This window comes from Cetorhinus maximus, chromosome 30 (assembly GCF_964194155.1).
Source record: "Cetorhinus maximus chromosome 30, sCetMax3.hap1.1, whole genome shotgun sequence".
In the NCBI taxonomy this organism is placed as follows: Eukaryota; Metazoa; Chordata; class Chondrichthyes; order Lamniformes; family Cetorhinidae; genus Cetorhinus; species Cetorhinus maximus.
In genome coordinates, this window is record NC_135908.1 from 20,927,309 (window position 1) to 20,941,566 (window position 14,258).

Here is a 14,258-nt window from a genome sequence, read left to right on the forward strand (position 1 = left end):
TGAAAGGTCACAGACGTGAATATTAACTCTGTTTCTGTCTCCACAGATGCTGCCAGACCTGCTTCGTACTTCCAGGATTTTCTGTTTTTATTTCAGATTTCCAGCATCCACAGTACTTTGCTTTTGTGTGGAATTTCTTATTCTTATTTCTTATTCTTATATATATAGTCCAACAGTCACCTACAGGTGTTCTGTTGTCCGCTACAGAAAAAAGAGGGATTGTGTCCTTTAAAAACTTAAGGCTATTCGGGATCGTCTTGGTCAGGAGTCCCAATGGCCCCACACACCCACCCCCACCGCCCTTCCCCATTGTAGTCACTGCCTTGTTCTAAGCCACACTTTATTTTGATTGAAGATGACAACAGAAAAACAAGGAAGGGATTGGAAGAATGCAAATACGGTCACCAAGTTGTCAAAGGCTGGAAGCTATACTGTTTGTGAAGAAAAACAAACAGAAGGGGGAAGCTATTCATGCAGGTGTTCAGCTACTACACTTACATCAGCTTCCTCATTTACTCAGCTTTCAACTGCAAGTAAGTTATATAAATGTACTGCAGATTGGAGATGGACAATTAGAGAAGGTTGAGAGGAGATTTGATAGAGGTGTTCAAAATCATGAAGGCTCTGGACAGAATCAACAGGGAAAAGCTGTTCCCAATGGTGAAAGCATTAAGAACGAGGGGCCACAGATTTAAAGGTAATTGGTGAAAGATGCAATGGGGACATGAGGAGAAACTTCCTCACGCAGCAAGTGGTTAATTCTGGAATGCGTTGCCTGAGTGTCTGGTGGGGGCAGGTTCAAATCGAGGCTTTCAAAGAGAACTGGATAATTATCTGAAAAGGAAAAATGTGCCAGGTTAGGGTTAGGGGAGTGGCACCAGATGAACTGCTCATTCGGAGAGCTGGTACAGACACAACGGGCCGAGTGGCCTCCTCCTGAGCTGTAATAATGGTGATTTTTGAGAGGTGAATAAATATGTTAATCCGACAGGCTACAAACCAGGATTCCTGGCATATTACAGAAGTTATAATCAAGCAAACAAGATTCTGAGTAGGGCCCCATGCATACAAATGCTGAGGCCTCTAACTCCTGGTCACTATGCAAAACCCTCAGCTGGAAACTGTAAACATGTACATATTGTGGATTTAAATCTCTAATGTATTAAAATCTCTGCCTGGGCACACAATTCCTTCATAAACCCACATGTCCACATTTATTATGAAATGTTATCATGCTGTAACTATACCCTCCAACCAACAAAGCCTTTTTACAATAAAAACAGAAAATGCTGGAAATAGTCAGCAGGTCTGGCATCACCTGGCAGCCTTAAATTTGTTTTTAGAATGCTAATGTCATATCCCCAATTGCCCTTGAGAAGGTGGTGGTGAGCTGCCTACTTGAACCGCTGCAGTCCATGGGGTATAGGTAACACCCACCGTGCTGTTAGGGAGGGAGTTCGAGGATTTTGACCCAGCAACAGTGAAGGAACGGCCGATCTATTTCCAAATTAGGATGGTGAGTGGCTTGGAGGGGAACTTGCAGGTGTTGTTGTTTACAAAGGCAGTTTCTATGACAAACGTGGACGCACCAATTTAGAATGGAACTATCAAAAAAGGATGGCATGTTATACCTTAAAATTAATGTTTCGTGCCGGTCTCTAATTAACCCCCAACCTCTAATCCCATTTCACTTGAAGGCTTCAGTGTGGTTTTCCTAACTGTGTGCATCACCATGGGAGATCGCTTTATGTTAAAAGTCCTGAGTATGCATGCATTTTCTGTCCACAAACTTCACTATTTCTTGTCACAGCTATTGAAACATTTTGAAAATGCCAATAGTTACATTGGGAATTCTGTTGTGTAAATAACCCTGATGGCACTAATTTCAGGATATCACCACTTGATGGCGCAGCACTGCTATCTCCTCCGACACACCCAGATTGACACCATGCAGGTATGGCAGGCCAAGAAAGCAGTCAGCTTGGTTCTGCCCACACAAAAGTCCTGTTGACATGTACTGTTCTGCCTCACAGATGAACAATACCCATTTGGGTTCAGGTGTTGCACGGCTGTTGTTGTCAGTGGAACTGTATGCCCCAGACATGGGCCACTGCCCTAAGGGAAAGGTGGTGAGAAAGGAAACTAGAAAAAAAAGCAGCACCTTTTCAAACTTTCAAATGGCCATGCATAATTCTCAGTGATGATTCAGCCACATTATCTCTCTTTCAAATACTTTGAGATTGTTGGAGACTCACTTCTTGGTACTGAATTGCTACAAGATCTGGTACCAAAGGTGCCATAATGTAATCTGCAACTTGCAGATTTTTAACAGCTGTCAGTCTCTGACTATGAATTCTGTGGTCAATCTCTTTATGTGTTATTATAGTGCCCCAGTATAAGCAGTGTTGGGTTTTACACTTAGATGTAACTAAGTGTCTAACTGGGGGTGCATTGTTGCCCATTTACTCAAGGTGTTCAAGTTCTTCAAGTCTCAATTCCATTACGCTGGCTTTTTGCCCATTCACCTTCATTTCTTACGCAGCAAGTCAGGTGGGGAAAGGGGGAGTTGACGTGCTATTCATTTGCCCGAAGTCATCATCAACCATTCAAACATCCTGGTGTCCCCCAAATCTTCTGCTGGCTTGAATATTAAATACGATGATAATTTAAGGACAAGTACAGTCTATGGGATATGGAGCCAAGACAGGCAAATAGGGGATGTGGGATATAACTGAATGGGTTCAAGGGGTTAAATGACCTACTTCTGTCTCTGTACAAACACCCACGCTAGATAGATCCTAGGCTTATCTATCAGTTTTGACGATTTTCACTGTTAGTCCACTGTGGAAACAGAAATACCGTTGATGTTGGCCAACCTCAATAGGCATCACTACATTCCACCACTGCTGCTTATTCCTTACAGATGACCTTTTCAAAATTCTGAGCTTGTATATATTACCGTATAAACTCGTGTAAAAGTCACTTTTTTTTAAAAGAATAATCTTTTTGATCAAAAGTCAAGGGGTCAACTTTTCAACAGGTAATGTTTATAAATTAAAGCAAAATTTAAATTCATAAACATTTTAATCATTTATTTACTGGTATTCATTTCCACTATTTATACATTTGCAATGAAATCAAATCATGGACATCACCAGGATTATGCTTAGGCTCTGAAACCTTTGGGCTTTGATCGATGAAAAATTTTTTTATACACCCCAAGTAAAAGTATGTTTTGTCTTATGCCAAAAGTCATGAGGGTTGGCTTTTACACGAGATCGACATTTACATGAGTATCTATGGCATATATCTATTTATTTAAAATGAAATTTGTCTGCTCTTTTCAGATGCTAACAGACCAGCTGCACATTTCAAGAATTCGCATTTTTTGTTTTAGATTTTCAGGATTTGCAGTCTTTGTTTTATTGCTTCACTGCAACCGATGCCTCTTGTTTCTAACACAGCGTACAACTTCATTATGAAATTGCAGTGTGGCATTTTCACTCTGAAAGTCATGGGTGCAGTTTACAGGAAGCACCAGAGAATGTTCTACACAGCACACTAGGCAACACCTTTCTGTACAGCAATGACAGTGATGGAACAGTTTGCAGGTTATATGATAGCATAAAACAGGAAGAGCAAACAAAGGGGCATTCATGGCAATTAGACATTGCACAGAGATTAGACAATTCAATTCAATGTGGTTGACTCTTAAAAATGCCCTCTGAACAAGGGCAATTGGGGATGGGCAATAAAATGCTAGCCAGTGACGCCTACATCCCACGAGCGAATAAAAATAAATTAAGAAAATGAAACCTAAAATGATGCAGCATCTACACGCAGTCAATATAACCCTCAAGATCTACAAGTACAACGATTGTTTGATGTATGCTTTTTTGGGGATTATGCAATTATAGGTGTCAAATGAAGCTGAGTTTGTCTTTCAGATGAGACGTTCACTGGTGTCCTGTCTGCCTGTTCAGGGAAAAGATCCATGGCACTATTTATAGGAGAGCAGGATCGTGTTCTGGTGTCCTGGCCAATATTTATTTTTCAACAATGGAACGACTGAGTTCTATCTTGCTACTTTTGGCACCTTCCTGAAGGGCAAACCGGCTGCTGCCAATGACTATTCCAAAAATGATTCATTAGCTGAGAGAGGCTCTGGGGTTACTGGAGGATGTGACAAATGCCAGTTCTTTCTTTAATGCAGAAACAATTCTACTGGAATAAAGGTAACTAGACAGCACAAATGCACACAGTTAGAATTCTTTGGCGAGCTAATGTGACATGAGAATTAATTTCATACAGATCAGGCAACATTCATGTGACAATGGGGTCTGGTGCTGTGCTTACCAACAGGTGTAAGTTCTCTTGACGCCATCGTGGTTGACTCGGATATGTCTCCGTAGGCTGTGTGAGGAGTTGAAGGATCGATCACACTGTCGGCACGGATACCTCTTCATTGGCTGTTGAGAGAGAAAGAGGGAGAGGGAGAACTGAATGATTATGTCTCCATCAGGAAGTGCAAAAGAGTTGATGTACATCTTATTTTGGTTTTGCACAAAGAAATAAGAGGCTTTGGTTGTGTGAAAGGACTGCTTTCTCATATATACACCTTATATTTCGGAGACTGTGCAGAGTGCATCTATTGTCATGCTTTCAAATTTCAGTTAGTTTTCTGTCACTGACGGCCTCTGTGAGCTACGAGATGGAGGAAAATAGAAAAACTGGTTCCAAGGGGATCTGCAGGTGTAAAGCTCCATCCCATCACATATGGTGAGGAATGCTGTTGTCCAAATGTGCCCTTAGTACACAGGTTCCAAGCTTGCTTCATTCCCTTATGTAGAACTACATAGAATTTACAGCACAGAAACAGGCCACTCAGCCCAAAGGAATATGCCAGCACATGACCCACAGTAGCCTCCACCCATCCCTCTTCATCTTGCCCTATCTACAGAAGCTTTTAACCCTTTTCCCCTCATGTACTTATCTAGTTTTACTCCCAGTTTCATCTATATTATTCACCTCAATTATTACATTGGTAGCAAGATCCCTATTCTAACCACTTCCTGAGTAAACGGGTTTCTCTTGAAGTACTTATTGATTTCATTAGTGACTACCTTATATTTATGACTCCTAGTTTTTGACTCTATTGCATTTGGACACCATAAGCACATCTGCATCTCCAAACGAAAAAGTAAGCCCCCTGTTTGAAAACCTGGCATTATCTCCCACTGATGCTTGGAAAGGGCGCAGAGAAGATTACCAGAATGGTACCAAGGATTCAGTCACCATCCAGTGTCTGAATTTTGGGGGGAGTTAGGAGAAATATTCTTTACACAGAGGACTTTAGGAGCAAGAGTGATTGAAGCAGAGAGGATTACATCTCCTCAAGCACAAGTGGATAAATATCTGCCACAGAAAAAGACAGGACAGTAGAATGGTTTATAGATATAGCCAGCAAAGACATGTTAGGCCAATTGATCTTCATTGCTTTAAACTTATGATTTTAGCACAAACTGTGAAGTTCCCTGGCATTGAGCTGCCCATTGTCACAAAGATTAACTGTGGGCTGCCAGTATCCATGGCCACGCAATCCCCCCACCCTCTCCCTCAAGATAAGCCATTTTGGGCTCCCAGTATCCATAGATCTGTATTGCCAGTGTAAATCACTGGAAAAGAAACGGAGGGAAAAAAAAAGGAGACACACAAAATTGGGAAATACAGGAACATAGGAAAGCAATACTGGAACACAAGTATCTTATCTTTCATAACTCTGATTAACTATAGTTTATTTCTAGACTGTATATATGAAACAAAATGAAACGTGATAATTATGTATGACGCAAAAGCTTTTTCAACATGGAGATGAAAACAAGGGTCATTTGATTCCAGGGAAACTGTTGGAGGAGTGTCTTTTGTTGTTCAATTAAATAGAGCTGAATACATGACAAAAAGAAAATCCAGCATTAAGCTGTCCAGGATAAACACATTAAAATTAAACAACAAAACATGTGATCACTCAGGCCAATAATTTATCATTTGCATACTGTATCTCTTGCTTTGCAAAGTCAGGGCAGTCCGCTGATGGATTTGCATGGCGATGAGGCCCTAGTGAAAGTCAAGAGCAGACAAAGTTTTTATCTCCCTAGGGAAAATACCACTGAATACACAAAAGCTACTGATTCAAATAATCCTCCTCAGTGAAAGTAAACTCATCCCACAATTTACCTATTTCACAGGCCAACAAATCTACTGCTCCTCTTCAAGGCAACAGAAACATTTATATTGACTTACAGGATCAAAACATTAGAAAAATAAGCAGTACGATAGTAACAACTCTCTCTGAATTTACCAAACTATCTAAGCGAATTAGTCCGGATTAGTTTCTGATGGAGAATACTGGTGACACAAAATGCCCCTGCTGTAGCAAAAAAGCAAGAAGCTGAACGCAATGGGGAGAGCTCCGCACAGATATACGCACCCCCAGGATGAAGGCCCTTGTGCATTATTTCCGAGAAAGTCTGAGAAATAGCCTTTAATCTAAGCCACTAGCATAAGATCATGAACATTTCTTAAATGTGAATGCAATTCAAACGTTGAACTAAGAAGAGTGCTTAAGGTTTTATTTAAAAACAAGTTCTATGCTTATACTATGCTTCTCAAAGTGTAAATCAAATTATTTGTACAGTTCATAAATATCTATTCAATGTGTTAAATACTAGAAACTGCATTCCGCAAGGGACCTAGGAGTTTGCGCCCACCAATTTGTCGATGGCACATCTGTGAGCTCAGTCAAGGAGACAACGTCTTTTTTAAAAAGGTTAAACTGGCCAGAGAATGAATAAAGTCTGCTGCCTTCAGAGTCTCTTCCAAGAGTCTCTCCTCCCATCAGAAATGTAAACAACTTTAAAAATTCATGGCTAAAAGAGGAGCAAAGGGTTAAAATTAACAAATTCTGACTTCTGTAATAGGAATACCGACCCTGAGAATTCTTCATTCACCTTTTAATCTCACTATCAATATATTTAGCTGGCATTCATGCGACATTGCTGCACTGTCTGAATGGTGGTTCTGGTCTGGCACGCTGCAGAAAAAGCTTTGAACAGAAGCTGAACAAGCCGCCACACAATGCCAATGGGGGTCTACTTACACGACTCACAGATCCAGGCGCTAAATCTCCATTCGTACTTCGCTTTAACTTAACCGGGGAAAAATTCTAACACAAACAGTGCAAGAAAGTAGAGCAGAGTTAGGATATTCTTTATAAATACTTCAGGCTTCTTGGTAACTAGAAGTGGGGTGCTACAGAGATGGAGTGAAGCTCTAATTCTGAATGAACTTTGAGGTCTGTTATCCCCAGTGGGAAGGTTTGAGTTAGTCACATTCCTTGCACTCTTTTTCAGGGAACGCCGGGAGGGGGAGACAGGTCACTTTTATTCTCAGGTACAAAGCCTCCTGTCCATCTATAACTCTAACAGATATAATTTGGGTGTGCATCTAAAACTTACTCCTGTCTGAAACGTCACCAACTAGCTTAGGTATAATGTGGACTATCAATGATCTTTTTCTATCCTGGACTGCATTTTCTGGCATTGAGTTAACACCAAAATGTTGTGATTTTCAAAAACATTACCCGAGCAGCAGGACAGGTACTTCACTCTGGTAATCTGAATGACTATTTAGTGTGCACACGTGCGTTTTGATGTGCACGTGCATTTTAGTGTTTGTATGCCTCTGAGACAGACAGAGACAGAAAGGCACACACACACCCCCACTCCCCCATAAATAGGCTATTTGGTCACAGGATGTATCATAGCAAGGCCTGATCCTGCTCTCAGCTAACGCCCACAAACATGAATTTCAACAAAAATCATCAGATAGTAATTGGGAATCCCAGAGTATTTTCCATTACCCGTGGCCACTGTAGCCAGTCATAGTTCCACCACCATCTCAGCCAAGATCAGCTAACTGGGACTTTTTGGTTCTGTATGATTCAGCTACCTAATCATCTTTTCACTGGGGGATTGCAAAAAATATTTATAAGTTCCTCTTTGCCTTTTCTCTTCCAGTTTTATAAATGATATCTCACTCTCAACAAGTAGACTTATTATTTATAATACACTTTGTTGTACCGGCACAGGGAAAATTCTCCACAAAGTTTCAGTGGAGTAACAACACCAAACACTTAGTAATCAAAACAAAGGGCTAATTGAGTAGTTCAGCAGCTAAGTTGCACAAATATATCAATTTATCTGCACTACATATTTCATCCAGGTAAATGCCCCAAGCAAATAAGCATAATGTAACCTAACCTACATCAGGACCATTACTGGCCCCATCAGCGTACATGATTAAGGAGGCAATCAAAGGCTTTTGGAAAATAAATTATAGGCTTGTCAAGATTACGAAACCAATAACCCTCCTGTTATTTCTATGTAAACTTGTTGATAGTGTTATGTAGAAGAGACGCACACAGGTCTTTCAACCTTAGGTAGTGTAAGGTGGTTCCACCTTGGAATACGAAGACAGAACATTTGATGCTTTCCAGTCAGATATGGAGCTTGACTTTTCACCCTTGTTAGGCACTGCCTATAAATTCTAGCTCACATTGTAAATGATTCCATGTTCAGACACTGCTCCCCTTCAAAGCTCCATCATTCTCCTCTCTTGCTGTCATCTCAGTTTATCTTGCCTTGCTGCAATATGCATCTCTGTAGCTGACAACACAAGCGAAGATCTGTGTGCACCTCGGTTTCATATCAAACTGATCATTGAGGGATAGGAATTGGTCTCAATGATTATCTCCTCTCCCATACACTTCTCACACAGTTACTCTCCTTTGTGAGCAAGTGTTGCCTCTCTAATCACAGCAGAGTGAAGTTAACAATCTAATTTGTAATCCCTTGACTTTGTAGTGTCATACTACTATACTAATGCACACTTGCTCTTTCATTTTATTGGACCGGGACAAGTAGAATCACAGGTCTCTGAAGAGAAAGGGCAGCTCTGTTATCCAATTTCTTCAAATCAAGATCTGAAGGACGAAGAGTTTGTCACGTGATCACCATAAACTGGTTGCAGTTCATGTACTTCCTGGTCAGCACTTAAGCACAGTAACCACAATAAGATCTTTACCCTCATGCAAATTTCCTATTGTGATTAAGTAACAAAAGCAATTAGCTGCGCTTATATAAAAGAACTCAAGAATGTTTCAAAAGGTGACAGTAAGCACTGAACAGGTTATCTAGGAATATGGGGAGAATAAAAATAGTCTAAGGCAATGGGGTACATTTTCCCAGGAAGAGTCTCCATATGGAAAGCTGACAAGTGACTGAATAGAATAAATATTCTGGAACGAGTGCGTTGTCTTATGAGGAAAGGTTGGACAGACTAGGCTTGTTTCCGCTGGAGTTTAGAAGAGTGAAGGGTGATTTGATTGAAGTGTACAAGATCCTGAATGGCCTTGACAAGGTGCAGGTTGAAAGGACGTTTCCTCTTGTGGGTGAGTCCAAATAGGAGGCACTGCTTTAAAATTAGGGGATGCCGTTTTAGGACAGAGATGAGGAGAAATTTTCTCTCTCAGAGGGCTGTGCGACTTTGGAATTCTCTGCCTCAGAAGGCGGTGGAGGTGGGGGTCATTGACTATTTTTAAGGCAGAGGTAGATAGATTCTTGTGAGGCAAGGGAATCAAAGGGTATCGGGGTTAGATGGGAATGTGGAAATCGAAACACAAGATGATCAGCCATGACCTTATTGAATGGCAGAGCTGACTCGAGGGGCCGAATGGTCTACTCCTGTTCCTATTTCTTATGTTCTTATTTCTTGTGTTCTTATTAGGTTACAGAAGGATGAGAACGGTATCTGGGGCTACCAAAGTCTTCCGTCTGTAACTGCCACAACGATAAATGTGAAGCAAACTGGAACAGTTCCACTTCAGCTTTAGCTTTAATAGTAAGATGCTGCTTGAATTTAAAATGTTATATGTAGCAGGTTGAATGTGGAACATTAGAACCAGAAAAGGCCATTTAGCCCCTCCAGCCTGTGCTATCATTCAATTGCTGATTTGTATCTCAACTCTTTTGACCTGCCCTGGTTCCGTAGCCTTTAATACCCTTGTCTAAAGAAAACTATCCATTTCAGTTTTGAAACTTTCAATTGGCTTGGCGTCAATAGCTTTTTGTGGGAGGGTGTTTGAGATTTCCACAATCCTTTGAGTGAAGAAGTGCTTTCAGGCATCACCCTTAAAAGGCCTGGCTCCAGTTTTAAGGTTGTACCGCCTTGCTCCGGACTCCATCCCACCCTTCCACTATCTACTTTAATCATTTTAAACATGTCAAATAAATCACCCCTTAACCTTCTATATTCAAGGGAATACAAGCTTAATGTATGCAACCTATTCTCATTATTTAACCCTTTTAGCCCCCATATCACTCAAAATGACGGAATTTCTCCACACCGACGACTGCTCATTTGATGAGTTCCCGGCATTTTGGGGAGAAGCAGCAGAGGAAAGGAAGAGCAAAAATATGACGAACATATGACGAATATGAGAAGATGCAAAACAGTTAACAAAGAAGGAAATCAAATCAGATTTCACCTGCCTCTTACCTACACTGATATTGAGTGGAATTGTCAAATGCCTGAAGAGAGTGAGAACACAAAAAGGTGTAAAGTACAACTGAACTCTGCCGGAAGGAAGGATTTACAGTTTTCAATGTCTCAAACAAAATGATCTTGGCTGATGTAATGGCAATATTGGAATGACACCAGGCCTGATCCCAAATTGAAGGATGCAAATGGCACATCGAGCAGGCATGCCATCAGAGCTTTTGTTTCTTCATCAGCAAACAATCAACTTCTATCAAAGGTTGGGTTAGGTAACGGTAGGGAGGGCATGTTACAAACAAAATCTTTTAGATGATTTTCCATTTGTGAAGGAGATATAACCTTGAGTTATATCAGAAATTGTGGTGTGTGTGTCTTAATGTGAGGGGTGTGGTCACTGCGAGGATGTTTAATGTGGTTTCTATACTCAGAACAAGTCACAACAATGTGCAATAGCATTAGGAGAAAATCATTTGTAAATAAGCTATAATAAAATTATATTTGTGTTAACAATATCCAAATAAGTCAATAAAATTTATCTCTCCAAAAGAAAGGCCTGTTTGCCATTTCGTATCCTAAAAGAGCTTGAGCTCACCAATAACTTGAATAAACAATCAATATTCAGAAGAAGCTTCTGTGGTCTGCAACAGTTTGGATTTGTGAATGTCAAAGAGAGGGTTATGTCAACACACTGTGGCTGATTCTTGTTCAATAGCAAAGTTTGTTGGTTACTCATGGAATAACTGGTAGATTATAATAAACATCTTATAGCTGTATTTCCTGTGCTCCTCCACACCCTCCTCCCACAATGTCTTTCCTTGCTGGTTTCCCTCTTGTCCTGGCCAAGAGGACAAATAGATGATCTGCTCTAGGCTTTTTAAAAATGTTGCTCTAGAACCTGCTGCTAGCAGATGTACAAACGGAGTTTGGGGGGGGGGGGGGGGGGGGGGGGGGGAAGGAGATGGTAGAGAGGAGGGAGACAGGATGCTCATCTCTATGCCAACAGGCCTAGCCTGCTTAGTGTGTCTCAGTGAGTGTAGATGACATCATAGAATTCTAGAGACTAAACAGTATGGGGAATTATGGCCACAGACACGCAAATGTGTCAATGTAGCATGGTTTTGGCATTAGTTCAAACGCATTTTTATTTCTGACTTCAAAATTTGTTTGATTTAGATATTTACTTTCACAATTAAATGGAAGAAAACACTACCCTCCAAGGCTTCTTCCCACTGCTTTAAACCCAGCAGTAAAGCTCCTGAACCAGAACAGGCTCTCATGAAGCTTCCAGCATCTTGTTTCCAAGCTTCACAATTTAGATATCCTGATTTTGTAAAATTTCCTCTTTTAAATTAAGTTTTTAGTTTAATGTCACAAAATTCAATGAGCTAATAACGATTTTAATTTTCAACCAATGCTAATCAGCCAAGGCGAAACAAAGAATGGGTGCTGATCTTTTGTAAAAACAATGAATGACTCAGAACTTGCACTTTTAAGCACACTTGCAATCACAGAGTCACTTGAGAAACAAATGACAATGAACTGAAAACCAGTTGTAGTTTGTGTTGAAGTCGTTTTGGCACAGGAAACAATCTTATGCCTAAACAGGCATGAATCTAGAGCCAAACAGTCTACACCCAGAGGACCTAACCTCCGTAACCATCTACGGACTGGGGTGGTGTTCTGGCCACTTTTAAAGAAAACAGGAAGGTCAGAGTCTATTTGTCAAGGGAATGCTCAATTTTATGCTAATTCTTCATATCTGCAAATATGAAACTATAGGCAGTCCAGGTGATGACACAACAATTGAAAATGTGGTTAAGGGAATCCAGTAATAAAAGCAATGTTGTTTTGTGTATTCTAAAAGGCCACTTTGTCTAGATAAAATCCTAAGTAACATTACAGAAGCAAGCAGTCCACCACCCAAAGTGGGTTCACACCCATGATCCAGGTCTTGGCTGTGTTGCTTGAGATAAATACAATGTGAATTCCTGCTAATTTCTACCCCCCACCCCCCACTCCCAATTTCATTTCTGTGAAACACCTTAGAAGGTTTTTTTGTATGTTAAAGGCATTATACAAATGAAAATTATTACTATTATTGGAGTACGTCAGCTCTCCAACAGGAGCAAGAAATTTTAGACAAAGTAAGGAGGGAGCAGCTTATGTGGAGAAAAACCAGAAATAGTTATTTGTGGATTGTTCGAGTACCTCAGCATCGGGAAGAAACCCAGAAACAAGCCATCTGCTTTCTCTGGGTCATGCTGGGGCATGAAACGGGGAGAAAAATGCCTTCTCAATGCACCAAACTGTAGCCAGACATTTTAAAACACGTCACTGCCTCATGTTTTCAAAACGCCCATTGGTGCTGCAGTTCTAAAAAGTGTATTTTTTTTTGTAAAGCAAAAGGAGTAGCAATTAGAAGTAGTATCTACTACTTTTCACTGTGAGGCACTTAACTACTGACGTCTCCCAGTTTATGATGTTTTGGAAGGCTAACCTTAGTCACGGAGTCTGTTTCCTAGTGGTTTGGGGGAAGCAAAGGTGACGTTTCCTGGCAAGAAACATAGCTGTATCTTTCATTCAGTTTCTTTGAAGGAGTAGAAATAATTGTTGAGTGTCTGAACGGCACTCTCTTTAAACCCAATGGAAGTTACACAATGTTTAATCTCGTGAATGTTGACATTGAGGCAGAGTAGGTGTGGTACAAGAATCGGAGTAGCCTTAGCATGTCCAGTACAACCTTGACTAAAAGGTGTATTATTGCATGTGTACTGCAGTATAGCACATAATACATATAAAGCTTAGTGGTCCAGTATTATTTTCTGAGTTATTGATCAATTTGTATGACAGAATTCTTTATGCAAAAAAGGCCCCACACTTCATATCACTAAATACACCTTCGCACACACAATTTTAATTAAGATAGAGATCATGCTTCATTTGGAATAGCCAACAGTGGTTTTACCATAGTCTCATATAATAATGGAAAATAAGGAAATAGTGCATGAATTGAACAAATATTTTGCATCTGTCTTCACTATAGAGGATACAAATAACATCTCAGAAATAATAGTGAATCGAGAGGTGAAAGGGAGGGAGGAATTTAAAACAATTACAATCACCAGAGAAAGGGTACTGAGGAAATTATTAGAATTAAAAGCTGATAAGTCCCCAGGTCCTGATGGACTACTTCTTAAGGTCTTAAAAGAAGTGGCTGCTGAGATAGTAGATGCATTGGTTTGATTTTCCAAAATTCCCCATGTCCTGGAAAGGTTTCATCAGATAGCAAAGTACTGAACATAACTCCTCCATTCAAAAAAGGAGGGGGACAGAAAGCAGGAAATTAGAGGCCAGTTAGCTTAACATCTGTCTTGGGGAAAATACTAGAATCTGTTATTAAGGAGGCTATAGGCAGAGTCAACATGGTTTTGTGAAAGGGAAATCGTGTTTGGCTAATTTATTGGAATTGAGGAAGTAACAAGCAATGTGGATAATGGAGAACCTGTAGATGTGGTGTTCTTAGATTTCCAGAAAGCATTTGATAAGGTGCCACATCACAGATTACTACACAAAATAAGAGCTGATGGTGTAGAGGTAACATATTTGCATGGATAGAGGATTGGTTAGCTAACAGGAGGCAGAGA

At 40.4% G+C, this 14,258-nt stretch overlaps 1 protein-coding gene across 3 annotated transcripts in view; it reads right to left on the reverse strand.

Moving 5' to 3' along the window:
* znf592 (zinc finger protein 592) overlaps positions 1–14,258 on the reverse strand; it is a 146,156-nt gene that overhangs the window by 5,033 nt on the left and 126,865 nt on the right. For all 3 annotated transcript variants that reach the window (XM_078532576.1, XM_078532577.1, XM_078532578.1), the window contains one exon: positions 4,357–4,469. In XM_078532576.1, the coding sequence (XP_078388702.1) occupies positions 4,357–4,469 (113 nt within the window). The remainder of the gene's footprint in view (positions 1–4,356; positions 4,470–14,258) is intronic.